This window comes from Staurois parvus, unplaced genomic scaffold, assembly GCF_062004578.1.
Source record: "Staurois parvus isolate SC_StPar_1 unplaced genomic scaffold, SC_StPar_1.0 ptg000221l, whole genome shotgun sequence".
Lineage (NCBI taxonomy): Eukaryota > Metazoa > Chordata > Amphibia > Anura > Ranidae > Staurois > Staurois parvus.
In genome coordinates this window covers 4,290,092-4,317,121 of record NW_028318017.1, presented here as the reverse complement: position 1 = coordinate 4,317,121, position 27,030 = coordinate 4,290,092, and the positions used below count along the sequence as shown (strand labels likewise).

General features: G+C 46.3%; 1 protein-coding gene across 1 annotated transcript in view; it reads right to left on the bottom strand.

The window, feature by feature from the left end:
* The window catches only part of LOC149460830 (uncharacterized), a 90,047-nt gene that overhangs the window by 28,937 nt on the left and 34,080 nt on the right, over positions 1–27,030 (bottom strand). Inside the window, 3 exon segments of the mRNA XM_089679264.1 lie at positions 9,019–10,280; positions 17,652–17,793; positions 21,146–21,367. Coding sequence (XP_089535390.1) covers positions 9,019–10,280; positions 17,652–17,793; positions 21,146–21,367 — 1,626 coding nt within the window.

The window sequence follows — 27,030 nt, the reverse complement described above, 5'->3', positions numbered from 1 at the left end:
TGTAAACAAAACAATCTTCCTCCCTGTCAGCTCTGGCACACTGCACAGTACAGCCATCCTGATCAGTGTGTTAACAGTGAAGCACACACCCCCGCCCCCTAGTAAAACACTCCCAGCACACAGTTAACCCTTTGATCGCCCCTCACATTAACCTCCCAAACCTTCATTCTGTGGTCTAGACTTTTGAAGGAGCCTAATATACAGGTGCTACTAATGAATCGCGTCTTTTTCAATATTACTTCGTACTGTTCAAATATGTCTGAACCCAGAGTGTCAGGGGTGTTGGGAGGCTTGCAAGGACAGGGCACCCATTGGGGACAAGCATTATCCAGCGGCCCCTGTGGGGGTAACCATACATCAGGAAGCATAAATCTGTCAAATTATTATTCACAAAAAACAACTTAGTGCTTGTGTGAACATAAACATGCAATGTTGTTCTAAAACACCACACAAAACAGTGTCCATAAGACAAATATTGTGTCCATGAATCAGCTGTGTGCACCTCACAAGATATATGAATATAAATCTTAATATCCTCTTGGATTCCCACACAGTGCAATTCAGTGTGACCTCCATTATCTCCCATAGACCTCTACCGTGACCAGTGCACCTCCACCATCTCACATGGACCTCCAATGTTACCAAAGGACCTCCACCATCATCAATGGACCTCCACCGTTACCAAAGGACCTCCAGCATCATCAATGGACCTCCACTGTCTCCCATGGGCCTCCACCACCTCCCATGAACCTCCACCGTCTTCCTTGAACCTCCACTGTCATCAATGGACCTCCACCATCTCCCATGGACCTCCACCGTTACCAAAGGACCTCCACTGTCTCCCATGAACCTCCACAATCATCAATGGACCTCCAGCATCTCCCATGGACCTCCACCATTACCAAAGGACCTACACCATCTCCCATGGTCCTCCACCATCATCAATGGACCTCCAGCATCTCCCATGAACCTCCACCATTACCAAAGGACCTACACCATCTCCCATGGACCTCCACCATCATCAATAGACCATCAGCATCTCCCATGGATCTCCACTGTCTCCCATTGACCTCCATCATCTCCCATGGACCTCCACCATCTCCCATGGACCTCCATCATCATCAATACGTGCAAATTAATATTTGTTTACGTGAAAGTTATAGCGTTTACAAATGGCGGTATATACAGTGGGATTTTCTTATTTTTACTATTAATGGCAGCAATCAGCAACGTATAGCAGGACTGCGGCAGGCATTTTGACACTGGGGGGAACTTATTTGGTGTCACTGACAACCCAAGTTACACCAATACAGTGATCAGTGCTAAAAAAAAAAAAAGCACTGACACTGTACTAATGGCACTGGGTAGGAAGGGGTCAACATGAGGGGCGATCAAAGGGTTAACTGTGTGCAGCGTGCGTTTTTCTAGGGGGTGGGGGATGCTTCACTGTAATCACACTGCTCTGGATAGCTGTGCTGTGCAGTGTGCCTGAGCTAACAGGGAGGAGAACTGTTAGTAAACAAAACAGTTGTCCCCGTTGGAGAAGCTCGGCAATCACCGGGTGCTGGCGAGTAACCACTGGCCGGGGCTGGTGATTAACAGCCATGGTTACAAATGGCGGTGCGGGTAGGGCACCCACTACACGGAAATGCAAAATCCCATATGTACATGATTGTACGCACTCGTGCTGCCCTGTAGCAGTATTTCTGCTATAGGGCGGCCGGGAAGCGGATACCCTATGTACTTCAATGTCTAATGTACTCCGAAATATTTACATACACTCCCAGGTCCTTGTATGAAACCATGCCTGACTAAGGAAACTAAGGGGACTATTTATGGAAAACTCATTGGATAATTATGACAAGCATTCATCCAGCCATGACAAATTCTGGTGATTTTCTATTATTGTCAGCTCCCTCTAGTAGACATGATGTGGTCATTTTCCTCAAATACCTCCCATCAGTAAAAATAGAGCAATAAGGCATTATGGGAGCCAATGATCATAGGAAATCACTGAAATAAAATCAGCCAAAATTCGTCCCAACTGGATGAATATATCTTACATTCGTTCAACTATTTTTTTTTCAAATAGAGCTCTAAGAGTTTGTGAAAGATTATGCCACAAAATTGAATCCATTAACTCCATTTTATTTCTTCTCCTAAAAACAAAGTTCAGATGTATGTATACACGTAAATTGCACTAGACCCAGATGTGGATATAAAGTGACAAAAGTGCAAAATGCAAATCTAAAGGTGATATTAGTGAGCACTATCGATGTGCTGAGTGTTAATAACCATACATAGTCCTGAAAACAGTTCATATAAAGTGCTTAGAAGTGATGATCCATCTGAGGGGATCTCAGATAAGTGCTCCGTACAACATCCTGGTGACGTGCCGTGAAATTGTTAGGAATACGCACTCACCAGATGCGCAACCGTTATATATAAATCTCAAGGATGTCTGCTAAAGGTCTCCTTCAGAACCGGGTCAGCCTGGTCTGGTCACAAACCGATAAGGATCCCCTTCCCCTGAGCAGTTTGCAGCACCTAAGGCCTCACTCTGGAATGGGCTCTGTACAGGTATCCGCTCACAAGGAGTCAAAAAGAAGGAAGCCCATAGTGCAGTATTTTCAAGCAATATTTATTCAATGCAAGCTAAAAACAAGATAAAACACTGACCATGTGAGATGCTAAGATGGCCACCGGACCTCCATGCGGTTGCGGCGGCAAAGGCGTCACAAACAATGGTAAACAATATATTGGACGCACACCAAGAAGATTGAGGGACAGATTGAGGGAACACGTTTATAATGTCAAGAGAGGCTTTAAAGACTATTCGCTTTCTAAGCATTTCAGGCTATACCATAATAGAGATCCTTCCTCCTTGACCTTTACTGGTATTGACATCATTAAGGCACACTGGAGAGGGACAAATAAGAGAAGGGCCGTCTCACAGTTGGAAACTAAATGGATTTTCGAAATGGGTACTTTTTATCCACAGGGACTCAATGTTGGATCTAAATTGCTTTATAGACAACAGCTGATTCTGTTCATCTCCACACTATTATCCATCTTATTCATTCATATATATATATATATATATATATATATATATATATATATAGTTTTTAGTAATATCAATTTACGTTTTTATTATGTTTCTAGTACATTTTTAATACGATACTTCATCATTAGCGCCTTTTTTTTATCATCATTGCATACTCGTTTATCACTATTAATATATTAATAATTTATATACAATGAATTGTATACAATTATCCCAATTTTTAGCTATTCTCCCTTGGCCAGCTCATACACTCTCACAGCTTCAACTACCACCTCTATGCCGATGACACACAAATCTATCTCTCAACCCCCCACCTCACCCCTTCAGTCTCCGCCCGAATCACAAACCTACTGAGCGACATATCAGACTGGATGTCGCTACACTTCCTTAAACTAAACCTCTCCAAAACCGAGCTCCTAGTCTTCCCCCCAGCCCGCGCACCGCCCCCCCCCCACTGACTTCTCCTTTGTGTCCAGCAATGCCACCATCAGGCCCACCCCGCAAGCCAGAGAACTTGGTGTCATTCTAGACTCCAACCTATCCTTCCAGCCCCAAGTCCAATCGCTAACAAACTCATGCAGACTCCACCTCCGCAACATCGCCAAAATCCGCACGTTTCTAACCCCAGAAACCACTAAACAGCTCATCCACTCCCTCATCATATCACGACTCGACTACTGCAACTCCCTCCTCACTGGCCTGCCTCGCCACAGGCTATCCCCGCTTCAGTTGATCCTGAATATGGCAGCCAGACTCATCCACCACACCAACCGTTCCATTTCCGCCACCCCCCTCTGCCAATCCCTCCACTGGCTTCTGATTGCCCAACGGATCAAATTCAAAATCCTAACACTGAAGTACAAAGCTGTCCACCATACTGCCCCGAACTACATCACTGACCTAATATCCAAGTACCACCCAAAACGCACTCTCTGCTCCTCACAAGACCTCCTTCTATCTAGTTCCCTGGTCTCCTCCTCCCATGCCCGCCTCCAGGATTTCTCCAGGGTGTCACCCAACCTCTGGAACTCCCTACCCCAATTCATCAGACTATCACCTACTCTCCTCTCCTTTAGGCGCACCCTGAAAACCCACCTCTTCAGGGAAGCCTACCCCACTCCCTGCTAATTTGACGACCTCCTCCACTCTTCCTACCACCCCATCCCCCACAGCTATCTCCTCCTGTACCACTATCCCCTCCCTCCTAGATTGTAAGCTCGAAAGAGCAGGGTCCTCGAACCCCTCGTGTATTGTGTTATTGTACTGTCACATGTTCTGTCCCCCACTGTAATGTACAGCGCTGAATGAACTGTTGGCGCTTTACAAATACTGTATAATAATAATAATTCTATTCATTAGCTATTCTATTTTTAGTTATTCTATTCATTTATAGCTACCCTACTCCTTTTATATTGTATAATACTTAATTGAATACCTTCTTATAATGACTATAATGACTAATGACTGTTCCTATGATTACTGTTCCTTATATTTTGATATTTGAATAATTATATACATTATATATTCATATTTATTGACACTGGATTTTTATATTTCTAAGGTTTATATGTCAACCTTAGACCCATTATAGTTGACTTTTGTTATTTTAATAATTTGCATTAAGTTTTAGATTTTGTTATCATGAGTTATAATTGGATTATATGTTTTATAGGGTGACCATGTAAACATATATACAGTGGGGATCGAAAGTTTGGCCACCCCAGCTAAAAATTTGTATTAATGTGCATAAAGAAGCCAAGGAAAGATGGAAAAATCTCCAAAAGGCATCAAATTACAGATTAGACATTCTTATAATATGTCAACAAAAGTTAGATTTTATTTCCATCATTTACACTTTCAAAATAACAGAAAACAAAAAAATGGCATCTGCAAAAGTTTGGGCACCCTGCAGAGTTAATATCTTGTACTGCCCCCTTTGGCAAGTATCACACCTTGTAAACGCTTTTTGTAGCCAGCCAAGAGTCTTTCAATTCTTGTTTGAGGTATCTTTGCCCATTCTTCCTTACAAAAGTCTTCCAGTTCTTTGAGATTTCTGGGCTGTCTGTCACGCACTGCTCTTTTAAGGTCTATCCATAGATTTTCAATTATGTTGAGGTCAGGAGATTGTGAAGGCCATGGCAAAACCTTCAGTTTACACCTCTTGATGTAATCCCCCGTGGATTTCGAGGTGTGTTTAGGATCATTATCCATTTGTAGAAGCCATCCTCTCTTTAACTTCAGCTTTTTCACAGATGGCATCAAATTACCATCCAAAATTTGCTGAAATTTTATTGAATCCATTTTTCCTTCTACTCGTGAGATGTTCCCTGTGCCACTGGCTGCAACACAACCCCAAAGCATGATTGATCCAACCCCATGCTTAACAGTTGGACAGAGGTTCTTTTCATTAAATTCTGTGCCCCTTCTTCTCCAAACGTACCTTTGCTCATTCCAGCCAAAAAGTTCAATTTTAACCTCATCGGTCCACAGAACTTGTTTCCAAAATGCATCAGGCTTGTCTATATGTTCATTTGCAAAGTTCGAACGATGATTTTTGTGGTGAGGACGTAGAAGAGGTTTTCTTCTGATGACTCTTCCATGAAGACCATATTTGTACAAGTATCTCTTTATAGTGGAATAGTGTACCACAACTCCAGTGTCTGCCAGATCTTTCTGGAGGGATCGTGCAGTCAAACGTTGGTTTTGAATTGTTTTTCTCACAATCCTGCGAGCTGTTCTGTCTGATATTTTTCTTGGTCTTCCAGATCTTGCTTTAACTTCCACTGTTCCTGATGACTGCCATTTCTTAATTACATTCCGAACAGAGGATATTGACATCTGAAAATGCTTTGCTGGCTACAAAAAGTGTTTACAAGCTGTGATACTTGCCAAAGGGGGCAGTACAAGATATTAACTCTGCAGGGTGCCCAAACTTTTGCAGTCGCCATTTTTTTGTTTTCTATTATTTTGAAAGTGTAAATGATGGAAATAAAATCTAACTTTTGTTGACATATTATAAGAATGTCTAATCTGTAATTTGATGCCTTTTGGAGATTTTTCCATCTTTCCTTGGCTTCTTTATGCACATTAATAAAAAATTTTAGCTGGGGTGCCCAAACTTTCGATCCCCACTGTATACAGAAATCTTTATTACTCTTTGTATTCGCACATAGAATTATCTGATCACCATACAATAGCCATATTGGTTATACTATGCATAGTATAAAATACAGTTCCTAAGTAAGATTTATGCAAACACAGTATCTTTCACCTGTTTCCGTCAGAAATTTGTTGTGCGCAGGCGCGCATAGTATACAGACCCTTTTTCAATTTCAGTTCTTCCCCAATTGTTAATACGGGTCAATCAGCTTTTCCAACAATTCACGATGTTGCAGATACAAACCTGCTAGATTATTTGAATAATATACATATTTTAGTTGATTACTGATGGTAATATAAGCTTTCCTGCCTCATTTGCATTCAATAGGGCTATTGCGGTGAATATCTATGACAATATGGTGCCTACGCATGCGCGGTCGCGAAGCACAGTAACATGGCGGTCGTGATGTGCGCATGTGCAGAATTTGGTATAAATAGACTTCACTTTGGAGTATTTGCGTACGAGCATACCCCTCATGAATACGTGCCTTAGCACGAAACGTGTTGAGAAGCCATGCGCAGTGACGCCTTTCCCGCCGCGACTGTGTGGAGGTCCGGTGGCCATCTTAGCATCTCACATGGTCAGTGTTTTATCTTGTTTTTAGCTTGCATTCAATAAATATTGCTTGAAAATACTGCACTATGGTGTCACGATCACGGCGTCAGACCCCAGCCCTTCTCACCAAACTCGTGACCGAAAGGACTAGCCAATCTAAAACCGCAATGCCACACCCAGCTGCACCCTGCACAACGATTTTCCAGCTACTTGGACCACAATCGATGTACCAGCAGCCTGAGCGATTGTTACTGGGTCTGGTTAATTACGCAATTAACCCTTCACACTGCCACCACCTCCTTTTTGTACAGAGAAAGAGGAAACTCGGCAATATCAGCTAAAACACTATAATGGTTGAGATAATCGTCTGCATAATACGGTCACCGCAGACTGATTATTCAGAGTTAAACAAACACAATAGCATTCTCTTTAGAGGCAGGAATTCGTAAATTGCAATAAAGCGCTATAGAAACAGTTCAACACTTTCAGAAGGAAAGATTTATTACTATAAGGTCAAACGGGTGCAATAAAAATATTTACAGAAAAAGATGTAACGCAGATATATATAAATATACAGAGACCAACAGCACAGCAAAGAGATATTAGAGAGAGGTGAAAGGGTTAAGGTACTTGCCAAAGTCCTGGGTTAGCAGATCCAAGTTTCAGAGGTGGTACTGATGTTAAAAGGGGAGACATCTTCAACTCAACTCTCTTAGGCCTGACAGCCCATTTTTTAGTTCCCTAGCAAGGGGTGTCTCTGAAGTCAAGGACCAATACCCCGTGTAGGGAGGCATCGTCTGGGCGTGGACCTAAACAAGAGCCAAAATCTCTTATAGTTCATACTTTGGCTCATAACTTACCATATGCATAAGTGACACTCCACCCGCGGGTAGATTATTATGCAGACACGTCTGAGGATTGATTAGATATAAAATATGAAATTATACACTGCCTGGTTCACGAGATCTACTTTTCTGCTTTCCTATTTGAGACAAGGCGAGTGACCTACCAAACTGTTCGTCTTCTCGTGGCCAATCTGACGATATGTCCGGTTTTTATGTAAGTCTCTCATATTCCAAGATATGAGACATAGGGGAAAAATGGATTTTAACAAAGGTTATCTGGTCGTATTTCCTGGGAATGTTCTTTGAACTCCGGGGAAAGCTTGCCTTATCTTATACGAGGTGTTAAATTGCACAGGTTCTTTGGACAGCTAGGCCTCGGCTTCCTTGGGGTCCTATAGCTCTGGACTCCCTGCCGTACTCTAGCCTGCCTGTGACCCTTCCAACACACATATGTCCCTGTGGATTAACAGAGAGGAAAGGGGGAAAAATGAGGGACAACATGGAGATTCTTAACAAAATAGAGGACTGCGTCAGTCTCTGGGTATACGCTGTTACATATGGGCTTCCTTCTTTTTGGCTCCTTGTAAGCGGATACCTGTACAGAGCCAATTCCAGAGTGAGGCCATAGGTGCTGCAAACTGCCCAGGGGAAGGGGATCCTTATCAGTTTGTGACCAGACCAGGCTGACCCAGTTCTGAAGGAGACCTTCAGCAGACATCCTTGAGATTTATATATGCACATAAAAGTTGCGCATCTGGTGAGTGCGTATTCCTAACAATTTCACGGCACGTCACCAGGATGTTGTAAGGAGCACTTATCTGAGATCCCCTCAGATGGATCATCACTTCCAAGAACTTTATATGAACTGTTTTCAGGACTATGCATGGTTATTAACACTCAGCACATCGATAGTGCTCACTAATAGTACATTTAGATTTGCATTTTGCACTTTTGTCACTTTATATCCACATCTGGGTCTAGTGCAATTTACATGTATACATACATTTTAACTTTGTTTTTAGGTATTCCAGCGCCGTACCCCTTTGATTTTTTTCTTGATTATTCTGGAGGTTTTTTGGTGCTTTGGCTGCTTGTGATTGTTTTAGCTCTCACTTATTTATTTCTTATTTCTTCTCCTGCTATCAATGGCCAACCTGGTCCCACACTTCATCCATGTCTTTGGTGACCTCTGATCTCCTTATGAACTGTTTCTTCTATGATGAAGATCAGCCATGGAGTATATCTGAGGTGTATATCAAGGTGTGCTTCTTCCCCACTTGAGAGCTGGGATGTCCAGCAACATTCATCTAGAAGACATTTCCCGCACTCAAGGCACTAATACACCTCCAGGGTTGCGTGGGACCCCGATGTACAGGAAGACAGGACTTCAGTGAGGAACATTTCCCTCACTCAGGACATGAAAGTGGCTTCTCCCCCGCATGAGAACTCTGATGTATGTAAAGATGAGACTTCCGTGAAAAACATTTCCCGCACTCAGGACAGGAATATGGCTTCTCTCCGGTGTGAGATCTCTGATGCTTGACAAGATCTGATTTTGCTACAAAACATTTCCTGCAAGCTGAACAAGAATAAGGCTTCTCATTTGTGTGAGACCTTTGATGTATAATAAGATGAGACTTCTGTGAAAAACATTTCCCGCACTCAGGACAGCAATATGGCTTTTCCCCCGTGTGAGATCTCTGATGTGTGACAAGGTCTGATTTATGTACAAAACATTTACCACAGTCAGAACAGGAAAGTAGCCTCTCCCCTGTGTGCAGTCTCTGATGTCGGTAAAGATGTGATTTATGTGAAAAACATTTCCCGCACACAGGACAGGAATATGGCTTTTCCCCCGTGTGAGACCTCTGATGTGTGAGGAGTTCTGATTTTCGAATAAAACATTTCCCGCACTCAGTACAGGAAAATGGCCTCTCCCCTGTGTGCAATCTCTGATGTCTATGAAAATTGGACTTCTCTGAAAAACATTTCCCGCACACAGAACAGGAAAGTAGCTTCTCCCCCGTGTGCAGTCTCTGATGGCTGTAAAGATGTGACTTTTGTGAAAAACATTTCCCACACTCAGGACAAGAATACGGCTTTTCCCCTGTGTGACACCTCTGATGTGTAACAAGGTATGCTTTTCGTACAAAACATTTCCCACACTCAGGACAGGAATACGGCTTCTCACCTGTGTGCAATTTCTGATGTCTGTGAAGACTGGACTTCAATGAAAAACATTTCCCGCACTCAGAACAAGAAAGTGGCTTCTCTCCTGCGGGCAGTCTTTGATGTGTGTAAAGATGGGAATTCTGTGAAAAAGATTTCCCACACTCAGGACAGGAATATGGCTTTTCACCTATATCAATTTTTTTATGCTTGTTGAATTTGGATTTAAAATGGAAACATTTCCCGCACTCAGTACAGAAAAACCACATATCTGTTGGAGGGCCGTCCCCGTCCCGCACAGTCTGAGGTTCCTCAGGATACGAGGAATCCGATGGTCCATCTACACTGGGTGGTGCCGGATGGACATTGGAGGGAGCCGGGTTTTCTCCTGGACTATACTGTATGATGTCCTCATCTTCTACTTTCCAGTCTGGAGACAAAGTGAGACAATCCTCGGAGGTTTTCCTCATCTCCCGGCCATGGACTAAAATACAAAGACAAAGAGGATTACTAGACAGGAGCTGATTGGTTCCCCCAAACCAGGCCTCCGCCCACATCAGGCAGCTTGGTCTCTGAGGAGCTTACAATTCCACCCTCAAGGGAACTAGGAAATGGCTCCTCTGATCTCCTACCCGGTCATTTCTTTATTCATGGACCTTAGTCAGAGAGTGAGGAAACAACCAGAACTGTCTTTTATAGGAGGGACAGTGATGAGGGGATTATAGGACGAGGGTCCCCACCCCCTCTATCACTCATCGCCATCTTCCCAACACAAGAAGTACTGCACTTCCTTATTTAGTCCATGATTTAGTCATGAAGAACAGCGGGGCTGAGCCCCACCAGAGGTCAGAGAGTGAGAATGGGGGGAGAACAACCAAGATGAAGACTGGACTGATCCTGAAGACCACCATCATTGGGGTATTGACTCCTCCCTCAGTATCACATTCTGTTTAAGGGTCCAAAGTTGGAGGATGTTATCACATTATTATCACCATGTACACAAACATATCCCTCCACCTAGCACTGCCAGCAAACAAATGGGCAAATTACCTGGGAGAATTGCTCTGTTAGAGATCTTTATTCAGGCAATGGGGCAGAAGACTCAACCATATGCATCAGATGTATAGATTGAGCAATGTGTAATGTGAAAATCAACATTTTGCTGCCAGCTGAACCCCAGTATCTACAGAAATCCAGTCCTCAAAAGTTCAGCACTTAAGAGGAAAAAGACGTGGGGGTACTTATTTCAAATGAATGCAAAATGAGCGAACAGTGTGGCCAGGCAGTGGGGAAAGCTAATAGAATTCTAGGATGCATCACTAGAGGGGTCACCAGCAGGAGGGAGGTCCTGATTCCTCTATATAGATCTTTATATCACCAGAGGGGTCACCGGCGAGAGGAAGGAGGTCCTGATTCCTCTATATAGATCCTATCACTAGAGGGGTCACTGGCAGGAGGAAGGAGGTCCTGATTCCTCTATATAGATCTTTATATCACCAGAGGGGTCACCGGCGGGAGGAAGGAGGTCCCGATTCCTCTATATAGATATTTATATCACTAGAGAGGTCACCTGCAGGAGGAAGGAGGTCCCGATTCCTCTATATAGATCTTTATATCACTAGAGGGGTCACCGGCAGGAGGAAGGAGGTCCCGATTCCTCTATATAGATCCTATCACTAGAGGGGTTACTGGCAGGAGGAAGGAGGTCTCGATTCCTCTATATAGATCATTATATCACTAGAGGGGTCACCAGCAGGAGGAAGGAGGTCCTGATTCCTCTATATAGATCTTTATATCACCAGAGGGGTCACCGGCGGGAGGAAGGAGGTCCCGATTCCTCTATATAGATATTTATATCACTAGAGAGGTCACCTGCAGGAGGAAGGAGGTCCTGATTCCTCTATATAGATCTTTATATCACTAGAGGGGTCACCGGCAGGAGGAAGGAGGTCCCGATTCCTCTATATAGATCCTATCACTAGAGGGGTCACTGGCAGGAGGAAGGAGGTCCTGATTCCTCTATATAGATCTTTATATCACTAGAGGGATCACCGGCAGGAGGAAGGAGGTCTCGATTCCTCTATATAGATCTTTATATCACTAGAGGGATCACCGGCAGGAGGAAGGAGGTCCTGATTCCTCTATATAGATCTTTATATCACTAGAGGGGTCACCGGCAGGAGGAAGGAGGTCCTGATTCCTCTATATAGATCTTTATATCACTAGAGGGGTCACCGGCAGGAGGAAGGAGGTCCTGATTCTTCTATATACATCTTTATATCACTAGAGGGGTCACCGGCAGGAGGAAGGAGGTCCCGATTCCTCTATATAGATCCTATCACTAGAGGGGTCACTGGCAGGAGGAAGGGGGTCCTGATTCCTCTATATAGATCTTTATATCACTAGAGGGATCACCGGCAGGAGGAAGGAGGTCTCGATTCCTCTATATAGATCTTTATATCACTAGAGGGATCACCGGCAGGAGGAAGGAGGTCCTGATTCCTCTATATAGATCTTTATATCACTAGAGGGGTCACCGGCAGGAGGAAGGAGGTCCCGATTCTTCTATATAGATCTTTATATCACTAGAGGGATCACCGGCAGGAGGAAGGAGGTCTCGATTCCTCTATATAGATCTTTATATCACTAGAGGGATCACCGGCAGGAGGAAGGAGGTCCTGATTCCTCTATATAGATCTTTATATCACTAGAGGGGTCACCGGCAGGAGGAAGGAGGTCCTGATTCTTCTATATACATCTTTATATCACTAGAGGGGTCACCGGCAGGCAGTCCCGATTCCTCTATATAGATCTTTATATCACTAGAGGGGTCACCGGCAGGAGGTCCCGATTCCTCTATATCGAGCCTATCACTAGAGGGATAACTAGAGGGAGGAAGGAGGTCCCGATTCCTCTATATAGATCTTTATATCACTAGAGGGGTCGCCGGCAGGAGGAAGGAGGTCCCGATTCCTCTATATAGATCTTTATATCACTAGAGGGGTCGCCGGCAGGAGGAAGGAGGTCCTGATTCCTCTATATATATCTTTATATCACTAGAGGGGTCACCAGCAGAAGGAAGGAGGTCCCGATTCCTCTATATAGATCTTTATATCACTAGAGGGGTCACCGGCAGGAGGAAGGAGGTCCCGATTCCTCTATATAGATCCTATCACTAGAGGGGTCACCGGCAGGAGGAAGGAGGTCCAGATTCCTCTATAGAGATCCCATCACTAGAGGGGTCACCGGCAGGAGGAAGGAGGTCCCGATTCCCCTATATAGATCATTATATCACTAGAGGGATCCCCGGCAGGAGGAAGGAGGTCCCGATTCCCCTATATAGATCATTATATCACTAGAGGGATCCCCGGCAGGAGGAAGGAGGTCCCGATTCCCCTATATAGATCATTATATCACTAGAGGGATCCCCGGCAGGAGGAAGGAGGTCCTGATTCTTCTATATAGATCTTTATATCACTAGAGGGGTCACCAGCAGGAGGAAGGAGGTCCCGATTCCTCTATATAGATCTTTATATCACTAGAGGGGTCACCGGCAGGAGGAAGGAGGTCCCGATTCCTCTATATAGATCTTTATATCACTAGAGGGGTCACCGGCGGGACGATGGAGGTCCCGATTCCTCTATATAGATCTTTATATCACTAGAGGTATCACGAGCAGGAGGAAGGAGGTCCCGATTCCTCTATATAGATCTTTATATCACTAGAGGGATCACCAGCAGGAGGAAGGAGGTCCCGATTCCTCTATATAGATCTTTATATCACTAGAGGGATCCCCGGCAGGAGGAAGGAGGTCCTGATTCCTCTATATAGATCTTTATATCACTAGAGGGGTCACCGGCAGGAGGAAGGAGGTCCTGATTCTTCTATATACATCTTTATATCACTAGAGGGGTCACCGGCAGGAGGAAGGAGGTCCTGATTCTTCTATATACATCTTTATATCACTAGAGGGATCACCGGCAGGAGGAAGGAGGTCTCGATTCCTCTATATAGATCTTTATATCACTAGAGGGATCACCGGCAGGAGGAAGGAGGTCCTGATTCCTCTATATAGATCTTTATATCACTAGAGGGGTCACCGGCAGGAGGAAGGAGGTCCCGATTCTTCTATATAGATCTTTATATCACTAGAGGGATCACCGGCAGGAGGAAGGAGGTCTCGATTCCTCTATATAGATCTTTATATCACTAGAGGGATCACCGGCAGGAGGAAGGAGGTCCTGATTCCTCTATATACATCTTTATATCACTAGAGGGGTCACCGGCAGGAGGAAGGAGGTCCTGATTCTTCTATATACATCTTTATATCACTAGAGGGGTCACCGGCAGGCAGTCCCGATTCCTCTATATAGATCTTTATATCACTAGAGGGGTCACCGGCAGGAGGTCCCGATTCCTCTATATCGAGCCTATCACTAGAGGGATAACTAGAGGGAGGAAGGAGGTCCCGATTCCTCTATATAGATCTTTATATCACTAGAGGGGTCGCCGGCAGGAGGAAGGAGGTCCCGATTCCTCTATATAGATCTTTATATCACTAGAGGGGTCGCCGGCAGGAGGAAGGAGGTCCTGATTCCTCTATATATATCTTTATATCACTAGAGGGGTCACCAGCAGAAGGAAGGAGGTCCCGATTCCTCTATATAGATCTTTATATCACTAGAGGGGTCACCGGCAGGAGGAAGGAGGTCCCGATTCCTCTATATAGATCCTATCACTAGAGGGGTCACCGGCAGGAGGAAGGAGGTCCAGATTCCTCTATAGAGATCCCATCACTAGAGGGGTCACCGGCAGGAGGAAGGAGGTCCCGATTCCCCTATATAGATCATTATATCACTAGAGGGATCCCCGGCAGGAGGAAGGAGGTCCCGATTCCCCTATATAGATCATTATATCACTAGAGGGATCCCCGGCAGGAGGAAGGAGGTCCCGATTCCCCTATATAGATCATTATATCACTAGAGGGATCCCCGGCAGGAGGAAGGAGGTCCTGATTCTTCTATATAGATCTTTATATCACTAGAGGGGTCACCAGCAGGAGGAAGGAGGTCCCGATTCCTCTATATAGATCTTTATATCACTAGAGGGGTCACCGGCAGGAGGAAGGAGGTCCCGATTCCTCTATATAGATCTTTATATCACTAGAGGGGTCACCGGCGGGACGATGGAGGTCCCGATTCCTCTATATAGATCTTTATATCACTAGAGGTATCACGAGCAGGAGGAAGGAGGTCCCGATTCCTCTATATAGATCTTTATATCACTAGAGGGATCACCAGCAGGAGGAAGGAGGTCCCGATTCCTCTATATAGATCTTTATATCACTAGAGGGATCCCCGGCAGGAGGAAGGAGGTCCTGATTCCTCTATATAGATCTTTATATCACTAGAGGGGTCACCGGCAGGAGGAAGGAGGTCCTGATTCTTCTATATACATCTTTATATCACTAGAGGGGTCACCGGCAGGCAGTCCCGATTCCTCTATATAGATCTTTATATCACTAGAGGGATCACCGGCAGGAGGAAGGAGGTCCCGATTCCTCTATATAGATCTTTATATCACTAGAGGGGTCACCGGCAGGAGGAAGGAGGTCCCGATTCCTCTATATAGATCTTTATATCACTAGAGGGGTCACCGGCGGAACGATGGAGGTCCCGATTCCTCTATATAGATCTTTATATCACTAGAGGGATCACCAGCAGGAGGAAGGAGGTCCCGATTCCTCTATATAGATCTTTATATCACTAGAGGGATCCCCGGCAGGAGGAAGGAGGTCCTGATTCCTCTATATAGATCTTTATATCACTAGAGGGGTCGCCGGCGGGAGGATGGACGTCCCGATTCCTCTATATAGATCTTTATATCACTAGAGGGGTCACCGGCGGGAGGAAGGAGGTCCTGATTCCTCTATATAGATCTTTATATCACTAGAGGGGTCACCAGCAGGAGAAAGGAGGTCCCGATTCCTCTATATAGATCTTTATATCACTAGAGGGGTCGCCGGCGGGAGGAAGGAGGTCCCGATTCCTCTATATAGATCTTTAGTTGGACCTCATTTAAAATACGGTGTCCAGCTCTGGAGGCCTCACATGCAAAAATATATTGATAAGATAGAATGAGTCCAGATATGGGGAACAAATGGTGAAAGGTCTGGGGGGGATAGAACATAACAGGAGAGACTTCAGGAACGTAACATGTCCAGTCTGGAGGAGAGAAGGGAAAGTGGAGACATGACTGAAACCTTTGAATACATGAAGGGGGTGAATACGGTTCAGGAGGGCAGGACTTTCAATATGAAACCAAAATGAAGAACATGAGGACATGACCTCCAACTAACTGGAGGAAAGGTCAAAACTAATCTCAGAAAGTATTATTTTACTGAAAGAGTAGTTGATGCCAGGAATAGACTTCCAGCAGAGGTAGTGAGCTAGTCACTAGTTAATGACTTCAAACATGCGTGGGACAAACATAGATCTCTACTCAGATAAAAAAGTTACCAAAAAAAACCCACATCCCCCCCCAAAACAAAGGTGCAGAGTTGATGGACCACTTGGTCTTTTTCTGCCATCAATTTTCTATGTTTCTAAAGTTTGCCTCCCCTGACAGAAATGGTGAGATTTTGGCACCGATGATGAAAATCTGACTGATCATGCCAAAAACTGTCTTTTATTTAAGGATAGTGATCACATGACACTGTTTATTATCACATAGTTGTTTGGCTTCTTTTTAAATCACAATAACAGAAATCACCACCCCCTGGAATGTTTGGCCTTGGTACAGACACACACGGGTTACAATGCCAATTAGAGGTTAATGTCCCACATCTGTGGCTTTTAAATTGCAATCAGTGTCAGTGTATAAATAGGCAATGAGTTTGTTAGCTCTTATGTGGAAGCACTGACTAGGCTGGATACTGAGTAATCGGGATCAGAAAGGAACTGTCAAAACACCTGCGTAACAAGGTAATGGAGCTTTAAAAAGATGAAAAAGAATATAGAAGGTTATTCAAAGCCTTGAGTATGCCAGTCAAATTCAAGGATCTCTTGACACCAAGCCAAGGTCAGGTAGACCAAGAAAGATTGCAGCCACGACTGCCAGATTTCTTTGGGATACAAAGAAAACCCACAGGTAACCTCAGGAGAAATACAGGCTGCTCTGGAAAAAAATGGTGTGGTTGTTCCAAGGAGTATAATACAATACAACAAAAATGAGCTGCATGGACGAGTTTTCAGAAAGAAGCCTCTACTGCCAATGCCACAAAAAAAACCTGGTTACAATATGCCCAGCAACACCTTGACACGCCTCCCAGCTTCTGGCACACTGTAATCTGGAGTGACGAGACCAAAATATAGCTTTATGGTCACAACCATAAGTGCTTAGTTTGGAGAGGGGTAACAATCTCTATAGCAACAAGAATACCATCCCCACTTTGAAGCATGGTGGTGGCTCACTGATGTTTAGAAGGTGTGTGAGCTCTAAAGGCATGGGGAATCTTGTGAAAATTGATGGCTAGATGAATGCAGCATGTTATCAGAAGATACTGGCAAACAATTTGCATTCTACTGCAGGAAAGCTGTGCATGGGACACTCTTGGACTTTCCAGTACGACAATGACACCTAAGCACCAGGCCAAGTTGACCCTCAAGTGATTACATCAGAAAAAGGTGAAGGTTCTGGAGTGCCCATCACAATCTCCTGATCTTAATGTGATTGAGCCACTCTGGGGGGAACTCAGGCAAGCAGTTCATGCAAGAGGACCAAACACTTTGCAAGACCTGCAGGCATTTTGTCAAGACGACCGGGCAGCTCTACCACCTGCAACAATTTGACCCACCTGTGCTGATCTCTGTAGGAGTGTCCTCCTCTATAAATGCCCCCGTTATTCCATCCTCCTCCATAGACTGCTGATCATCCCTCACATACGCCTCTTCTTCTTCTACTTTTACCTCAACTTTTATATCTATCAGATCTTCACCCTAAACCAAAAGAAAGGGAGAAAATAACATCTGTAATATATAAACTTTAATATCATGACATCACATAAAAAATGTACACATTGTCTGCACAAGTTCATGGTCTTGATCAAGTCAAGTGCTGAGCCAGGCCTTAAGAGTTGCCCTACTCCACCCCGCCCATAATTGCACCCCTAAACACGTTCTTGTAAATTATTTCATGAAATGATACTGGTAAATGTTTTATGCAGAATTTACACAGACATTACAAAAATAAATATTAACTTAAAAAATATTAACATAAAGCAATGTAAACATCTCATCCATCCCATGTCCTTCTCTCCAGTCCCATCTCCTCCATCTCATGTCCTCCACTTCCAGTCTCATCTCTCCCGTCCCATGTCTCATCTTCCCCATCCCATATCCTCCTCCTCCTCCAGTCCCATCTCCCCTATCCCATGTCCTTCTCTCCAGTCCATCTCCCCATCTCATGTCCTCCACTTCCAGTCTCATCTCTCCCGTCCCATGTCTCATCTTCCCCATCCCATATCCTCCTCCTCCTCCAGTCCCATCTCCCCTATCCCATGTCCTTCTCTCCAGTCCATCTCCCCATCTCATGTCCTCCACTTCCAGTCTCATCTCTCCCGTCCCATGTCTCATCTTCCCCATCCCATATCCTCCTCCTCCTCCAGTCCCATCTCCCCTATCCCATGTCTTTCACTCCAGTCCCATCTCCCCATCTCATGTCCTCCACTTGCAGTCTCATCTCTCCCGTCCCATGTCTCCTCTTCTAGTCTCATCTTCCCCATCCCATATCCCTCCTCCTCCTCCAGTTCCATCTCCCCTATCCCATGTCCTTCTCTCCAGTCCCATCTCCCCATCTCATGTCCTCCACTTGCAGTCTCATCTCTCCCGTCCCATGTCTCCTCCTCCAGTCCCATCTCCCCCATCCCATGTCCTTCTCTCCAGTCTCATCTCCCCCATCTCATGTACTCCACTTCCAGTCTCATCTCTCCCATCCCATGTCTCCTCTTCTAGTCTCATCTTCCCCATCCCATATCCTCCTCTTCCTCCTCTCCCCCATCCCATGTCCTACTCTCCAGTCCCATCTCCCCATCTCATGTCCTCCACTTCCAGTCTCATCTCTCCCGTCCCATGTCTCCTTCTCCAGTCCCATCTCCTCCATCCCATATCCCTCCTCCTCCTCCAGTCCCATCTCCCCTATCCCATGTCCTTCTCTCCAGTCCCATCTCCCCATCTCATGTCCTCCACTTGCAGTCTCATCTCTCCCGTCCCATGTCTCATCTTCCCCATCCCATATCCTCCTCCTCCTCCAGTCCCATCTCCCCTATCCCATGTCCTTCACTCCAGTCCCATCTCCCCATCTCATGTCCTCCACTTGCAGTCTCATCTCTCCCGTCCCATGTCTCCTCTTCTAGTCTCATCTTCCCCATCCCATATCCCTCCTCCTCCTCCAGTCCCATCTCCCCTATCCCATGTCCTTCTCTCCAGTCCCATCTCCCCATCTCATGTCCTCCACTTGCAGTCTCATCTCTCCCGTCCCATGTCTCCTCCTCCAGTCCCATCTCCCCCATCCCATGTCCTTCTCTCCAGTCTCATCTCCCCCATCTCATGTACTCCACTTCCAGTCTCATCTCTCCCATCCCATGTCTCCTCTTCTAGTCTCATCTTCCCCATCCCATATCCTCCTCTTCCTCCTCTCCCCCATCCCATGTCCTACTCTCCAGTCCCATCTCCCCATCTCATGTCCTCCACTTGCAGTCTCATCTCTCCCGTCCCATGTCTCCTCCTCCAGTCCCATCTCCCCCATCCCATGTCCTTCTCTCCAGTCTCATCTCCCCCATCTCATGTACTCCACTTCCAGTCTCATCTCTCCCATCCCATGTCTCCTCTTCTAGTCTCATCTTCCCCATCCCATATCCTCCTCTTCCTCCTCTCCCCCATCCCATGTCCTTCTCTCCAGTCCCATCTCCCCATCTCATGTCCTCCACTTCCAGTCTCAGCTCTCCCGTCCCATGTCTCCTCTTCTAGTCTCATCTTCCCCATCCCATATCCCTCCTCCTCCTCCAGTCCCATCTCCCCATCTCATGTCCTCCACTTGCAGTCTCATCTCTCCCATCCCATGTCTCCTCTTCTAGTCTCATCTTCCCCATCCCATATCCTCCTCCTCCTCCTCTCCCCCATCCCATGTCCTTCTCTCCAGTCCCATCTCCCCCATCCCATGTCCTTCTCTCCAGTCCCATCTCATGTCCTCCACTTCCAGTCTCATCTCTCCCATCCCATGTCTCCTCTTCTAGTCTCATCTCCCACATCCCATGTCCTCCACTAGTCCCATCTCCTCCTTCTCCAGTCCCATCTCCTCCATCCCATGTCCTCCTCCTCCTCCAGTCCCATCTCCCCAATCCCATGTCCTTCTCTCCAGTCCCATCTCCCCAATCTCATGTCCTCCACTTCCAGTCTCATCTCTCCCATCCTATGTCTTCTCTTCTAGTCTCATCTCCCCCATCCCATGTCCTCTTCCTCCAGTCCCATCTCCTCCATCCCATGTCCTCCACCAGTACCATATCCTCCATCCTATGTCCTCCTCCAGTCCCCCACTGACAGATCCCACCCCCCAATTACCGCCTTCTTTCCCCAATTGACAGACCCCCCATCCCCAATTACAGCCCCCTCCCCCCACTGACAAAACATCTACTACTGCCCCTCCCCCACTGACAAACCCTCACCCCCACTTTCTGCCCCCTCCACCCACTGACCTTCACCCCTCACCTACTGCCCCCCTCCCCCACTGACAGACCCCCACCCCCAATTTTCCACCCCTTTCCCCACTGACAGACCCCCACTCCGTTTCCTCTCCCTTGTAAGTTAATTAGTACTTTAATTATTACAAGTAGTTCATGGCAAAGGTGTCTGGCAATTGAGGAGTTAAGTCCATGCAGCCGATCAGCTTCTGCGGTCCTCATGCAGAATGGCCATGAAATCCTCCATCCCCCTCACGTGTGTGTCCCCTGTGACCAGCACTGTGAATGGAGAGGACAGATATCCCTGTCACAATGCACAAGATATCCTTTACCTCCACCCTCCGTGTGTTCCCAGGGATTGTCACTGTTGCCCAGAATTGATGGAGATAACCGATTTTGGAGAAAACCATGGCTCAAGCTTGGCTAGTTTTCCATGAATGCTTCACTGATCTAGCACATGTGCAGTAGCTGCAGGGATACCGATCTTGACGAGATACCTATGTTACGGCTATAGGTGGCCCTGCCAGGGTCACACTCGCCCCCACATTATCTCCACTCGCCAAATGTGAGCAAGGAAATTTAAAGACCCGATCTAGATGTTATGTCTCACTAACCTTGTAATGGTGAGGGATGGTGTGATCTTCCTGCGTGGAATCCGGGGAATACAGAGGACGGGGACATCTCTCTGGTGGGTTCCTGTAGCTGGATGACTCCACCATGGTGTCCTGGTACAGATTCTTGTGTCCTTTTAGAAATTCTGACTCCATCACCCCATCTTCATCCTCCTCCTCTTTTATCTCTTCTTTAATATCAACTTTAGGATCTCTCAGGTTTCCCCTCTGAATATATAATAAAAATGACATCAATGGTAACAATGCAGATAATGTACAGATCCTAATGATACTATCAGTGATTGTTCCTCATCTACCTGATGATGGTGAGGGATGGTGTGACCTTCCTGTGTGGAATCCCGGGAATACAGAGGACGGGGACATCTCTCTGGTGGGTTCCCATGACTGGATCCATCTGTAGGAAACACACACACTGACTGAATCCATTGTTTCTATGTGTTTATCAGATGATGGGGGATCTAGGTGGATCCTCCGTACTGCTCTCTCCTTTACAATAAAGTCTCCTCTTACCCGGTGATGTGAGGGGCGGCTGATTGTCCATCATGACGTCCTTGTAGAGATCCTTGTGTCCTTCTAAATACTCCCACTCCTCCATGGAGAAATAGACAGTGACACCCTGACACCTTATAGGAACCTGACACACACAATGATACAGTCACCATCCAGACACATCCCTTGTCTGTTACTGGAAAATGTCCCAGAATTCCCGGCACCGCTCACCTCTCCTGTCAGCAGCTCAAGGATCTCTCTGGTGACTTCTAGAATCTTCTGCATGTTGTGTCTCTCAGGGTTTAGGGAGTCACATGGAGGCACTGTGATGGTCATATGATCACCTGACTTCAGAAGAGGAAATCTCTGTATTGAGGAACCAATTGGAATATCATGTTAGAATCCCAGAATCCTCCTCACCTCTCCGGTCAGGTCTGTGTTTTATTAATAGAGATAAGAGTGATGTCATGTGACCTCCCAGAATCCTCCTCACCTCTCCGGTCAGGTCCGTGTTTTATTAAGAGATAAGAGTGATGTCATGTGACCTCCCAGAATCCTCCTCACCTCTCCGGTCAGGTCTGTGTTTTATTAATAGAGATAAGAGTGATGTCATGTGACCTCCCAGAATCCTCCTCACCTCTCCGGTCAGCAGGTAGATGATCTCCAGGGTGAGGTTTAGTATCTTCTCAGTCATGTGACTCCGGTCCTCCTCCATCCTCATTGGTGCCATCATGTGATCTATACAGGTCTCCTTGTAGATGGATAACTTTGGGAAATGAAAGTAAGAATGATTTGGTTGCAGAATTTTTGGATATGAGGAGGGTAATAGGAGGGTTGCTGGACATTTAAGAACTACTGCCCCCCCGGGATCACATTTAATCTGGACTGTTTAGTGTTTGCTACACTTTCTAGGTCCCAGGACTCTTGGTCTGCCAGATCAGAAATTCTCTTTTCTCTGTTGGGTTTGTCTGGTTTTGATGAGTTTTAGATCTTCAGTCAAGGAATGATAAATACAATTCTTCCTTTGACTAGTGTGCTCTGAGGCAGTGCTGTGAGGTCAGTGTAGTGTCTTGATTTGTTTTGTACAGTTTTTTTTGAGTCTGTGGAAATGTCCTTTGGGTATATTTTTTTTCCAAAGAGGGTGGTGGCAACTCATATAATGGAGATATGAGTAGTCACCAATGGGTTTACAAACATTTTTTGGGATAATACGATCTTCCTCATGTGCCGATCCTAAATAAATTAAAAAAAAAAGCTTTGGGTTTATAAAATAACTAAAACTGAGCCTTAGGTTGTTGTTACAGAATGTCACTGTCCCAGCTGAGGAGCACATCATCAAAATATCAATATCATCTGGGACGGTGACGAAGTTCGATCCTGTCACACAGAGCAAGCTTATAATCAATTATGCAGCACTAAATAAGAAGTGCAAAATTATTGACGTTACAAATGACAAAAAGTCCATAAAATGTAGGTAACTGCCACCCAGTGCATGAAATGATAAATAAATTGATGGCCCTCTTCCCCAATATCGTGTGGATGGAATCACCACGTGTATCTCCAGTAATCAAAAGGCTTACCAGAAGCCCTGTGACCCTCATAAGAGAAATCAACAAAAGCTTTCATAGACGCCCCCCCACCCTCTCCATTGTGACCAACAACGCCACCATCAGTCCCACCCCGCAAACCAAAGTCCTAGGTGTCACTCTAGGCTCAGACCTGTCCTTCCAGCCCCATGTCCAATCGTTGGCAAACTCACGCAGGCTCCACCTCTGTAACATCTCCGAAATACGTTCGTTCCTAACCCCAGACACTACTAAACTACTCGTTCACTCCCTTATTATCTCACGTCTGGACTACTGCAACTCCCTCCTCACCGGCCTACCTCATCACAGACTATCCACGCTTCAGTCTATCCTGAACTCAGCGGCCAGACTCATCCACCTTACTAACCGCTTCTCTTCTGTCACCCCCCTCTGTCATTCCCTCCACTGGCTCCCGATTGCCCAACACATTGAATTCAAACTACTAACACAGACATACAAAGCCATTCATAACACTGCCCCAAACTACCTCACCGACCTGATACCCAAATACCACCCAACACGTACTCTTCGCTCCTCACAAGACCTCCTACTTTCTAGCTCCCTGGTCTCCACCTCCCACGCCCGACTGCAGGACTTCTCCAGGACTTCCCCCATGCTCTGGATCTCACTACCCCAATCCATCAGACTGTCACCTACCCTCCTCACCTTTAGGCACACCCTGAAAACCCACCTCTTCAGGGAAGCCTTCCCCACCCTCACCTAACAGCTGATCTTCTCCACTCCTCCTACCACTCCATCCCCCACAGCCACTTCCTCCTGTACCACTATCCCCTCCCTCCTAGATTGTAAGCTCAAAAGAGCAGGGCCCTCGAACCCCTCGTGTATTGTATTGTTACTGTATTGTCTCATGTTCTGTCCCCCACTATAATGTACAGCGCTGAGCAAACCTTTTGGTGCTATATAAATACTGTATAATAATAATAATAATAGACTGAGGCACCAGCCGCCAACCGATCATCAGCACACAAAAATCTTGTCACCAGCTCTTCCTCCCGTAAACGGGTTACAATGACATAACACTCATGTAAGGGAGAGAAGAGAGGGCTCCAATCAGGGCAGTCTTTATTATTGATTTGACCCTGGGCAAACATTTTCTTGGGCCCCTCCACCCCCCTCCCTTGGCTCACATGGAATTTCACTCTCAACTTGATCTAAGACATAAAATAAATAGCAGCTAGACTCAAAATCAGAATAAAACAATATAATCAGTGAGCGCTTAGTAATAGTATAGCAGCTAAAAGGACGAAAAAGGTAACCAGAATAAAACCTCATAGGATACTTAAAAAGAAAGTGCACCGCTAAAATAAATGCAGATTAATACTTCCAATCCATAAACCAGCTGAACATATGATCGAACATAAAATCACAATATGTTAAAATAAATGTATAAAATGGTGACAGTCTGTGATAAGTGATGGATACAGGTGACTTCAACGTTCCAGGTGGCGAGGTGATAGAATAGCTAAAATACGCACTCACCAGATGCATATCTTTATATACACATATAATCAATAACCAGAGGTCCCCCTCAGGGATGGGATGGATGAGCTGAACCGCTTATAATGGACTCTCCCCCTTTTGGTATTGGCCTGGTCAGTAGTCATCTCTCTTGGGATAGCCCCGAGAACCACCGTGGAAGCCTCTCAGATATAGAGCCGGGTGGGTCACCCTGGACCTGGTGTTCTCCTCTAGTAGTGGTGGGCTGATGTCAGCAATATAGGAATATCTCCTGTGCCATGGAACGTGGGCTCTGGGGATGAATTGTTGGCTCTCAGGGGAGTCAACACAAATAATAGCCCATAGTGTAGTAATTTTGATAACAATTCATGTATTAATCCACGTGGGTAAATAATAAAGTGAAAAATCAAAGTATTCGAGTAAATAAAAAGTACACTGACCGCACAGTATTGTAAAGGAGGCCACCGGACCTATAACAGGAGCCGGTGGCTAGACGTCACGGCGTTATGGCCCCTTGGACGTGTTTCGTGCAATTGCACTTCCTCAGCAAGGGATAGCAATTTATCATTTACTCACGTGGATTAATAAATTAATTTTGGTCAAAATTACTACACTATGGGCTATTATTTGTGTTGACTCCCCTGAGAGCAACAATTCATCCCCAGAGCCCACGCTCCATGGCACAGAAGATATTCCTATATTGCTGACATCAGCCCACCACTACTAGAGAACGTCAAATCCAGGGTGACCCACCCAGCTCTATATCTGAGAGGCTTCCACGGTGGTACTCGGGGCTATCCCAAGAGAATCGACTACTGACCAGACCCCCAGAGAGAAGGGGGATAGAGAGGGAGGTTGAGAGAGAGGGGGTGAGAAAGAGAGAAGGGGTGTGTGAGAGAGAAAGGGTGTGAGAGAAAGAGAAGGAGGGGGTGTGAGAGAAAGGAGGGAGGTAGGGAGAGAGAGGGGGTGGCAGAGAGGGGGAGTGAGAAAGAGAGAGGGGTGAGAGGGGGGTGGGAGGGTAAGAGAGGGGGTATGAGAGAAGAGTGGGTGAGAGAAAGGAGGGTGAGAAAGAGATGGGTAAGAGAAGGGGGATGAGAGAGAAGATGGTGATAGAGAGGGGGGTTGAGAGAGAGTGGGGTGAGAGGGGGAGTGAGAAAGAGAGAAGGGGTCTGAGAGAGAGAGGAGGAGGGGGGTGTGAGAGGAGTGGGGGAGAGAGAGGGGGATGGGTGACAAAGTTGGTGTGAGAGAGAGAAAATGAGAAAGAGAGAGGGATGAGATACAGGGGGAGTGAAAAAGAGAGGGGTGAGAGATAGAGGGGTTGTGAGAGGGGGGGCGTGAAAGAAGGGAGAGAGAGAGGGGTGTTGGGGTGACAGAAAGGGGAAGTGATAAAGAGAGAAGGGGGGTGAGAGAGAAGGGGGGATAGAGAGGGGGTTGAGAGAGAGGGAGTGGGGTGAGAGAGAAGGGGTGAGAAAGAGAGAGGGGGAGTGAGAAAGAGAGGGTGTGGGAGAAAGAGAAGGGGTGTGGGAGAGAGAGAAGGGGAGGAGGGGGTGTGAGAGAAAGGAGGGCGGTAGGGAGAGACAGGGGGTGGGGTTGGCAGAGAGGGGGAGTGAGAAAGAGAGAGGGGTGAGAGGGGGGATGGGGGGTGAGAGAGGGGGTATGAGAGAAGAGTGGGGGAGAGAAAGGGGTGTGAGAGAGAGGGGTAAGAGAAGGGGGATGACAGAGGACGGTGATAGAGGGGGGGGGGGTTGAGAGAGAGTGGGGTGAGAGGGGGAGTGAGAAAGAGAGAAGGGGTGTGTGAGAGAGAGAGAGAAGGAGGGGGGTGTGAGAGAGAGAGAGGAGGGAGGTAGAGAGGGGGTGGGGGGTGACAGAGAGGAGGAGTGAGAGAGGGATGGGGGTGAGAGAGAAGGAGTGTGGGAAAGAGAGGGGGATGGGTGAGAAAGGTGGGGTGAGAGTTAGAAGGGGTGAGAGAAAGGAGGGAGGGAGAGAGGGGGTGAGAAAGAGAGGGGTGAGAGAAGGGGGATGAGAGAGAAGGGGGTTGAGAGAGAGAAGGGGGATGAAAGAGAGAGCAAGCGAGTGGGGTGAGAGAAAAGGTTGTGAGAAAGAGAGAAGGGGTGTGAGAGAGAGAGAAAGGGAGAAGGAGGGAGTGTGAGAGAAGGAGGGAGTGTGAGAGAAAGGAGGGAGGTAGGGAGAGAGAGAGGGTGGGGAGTGGCAGAGAGGGGGAGTGAGAAATAGGGGGGATGAAATAAAGGGAGTGGGGGAGAGAGAGGTGGGGTGAGAGAGAGGGGTGAGAGGAGGGAAGGAAAGAGAGGGGTT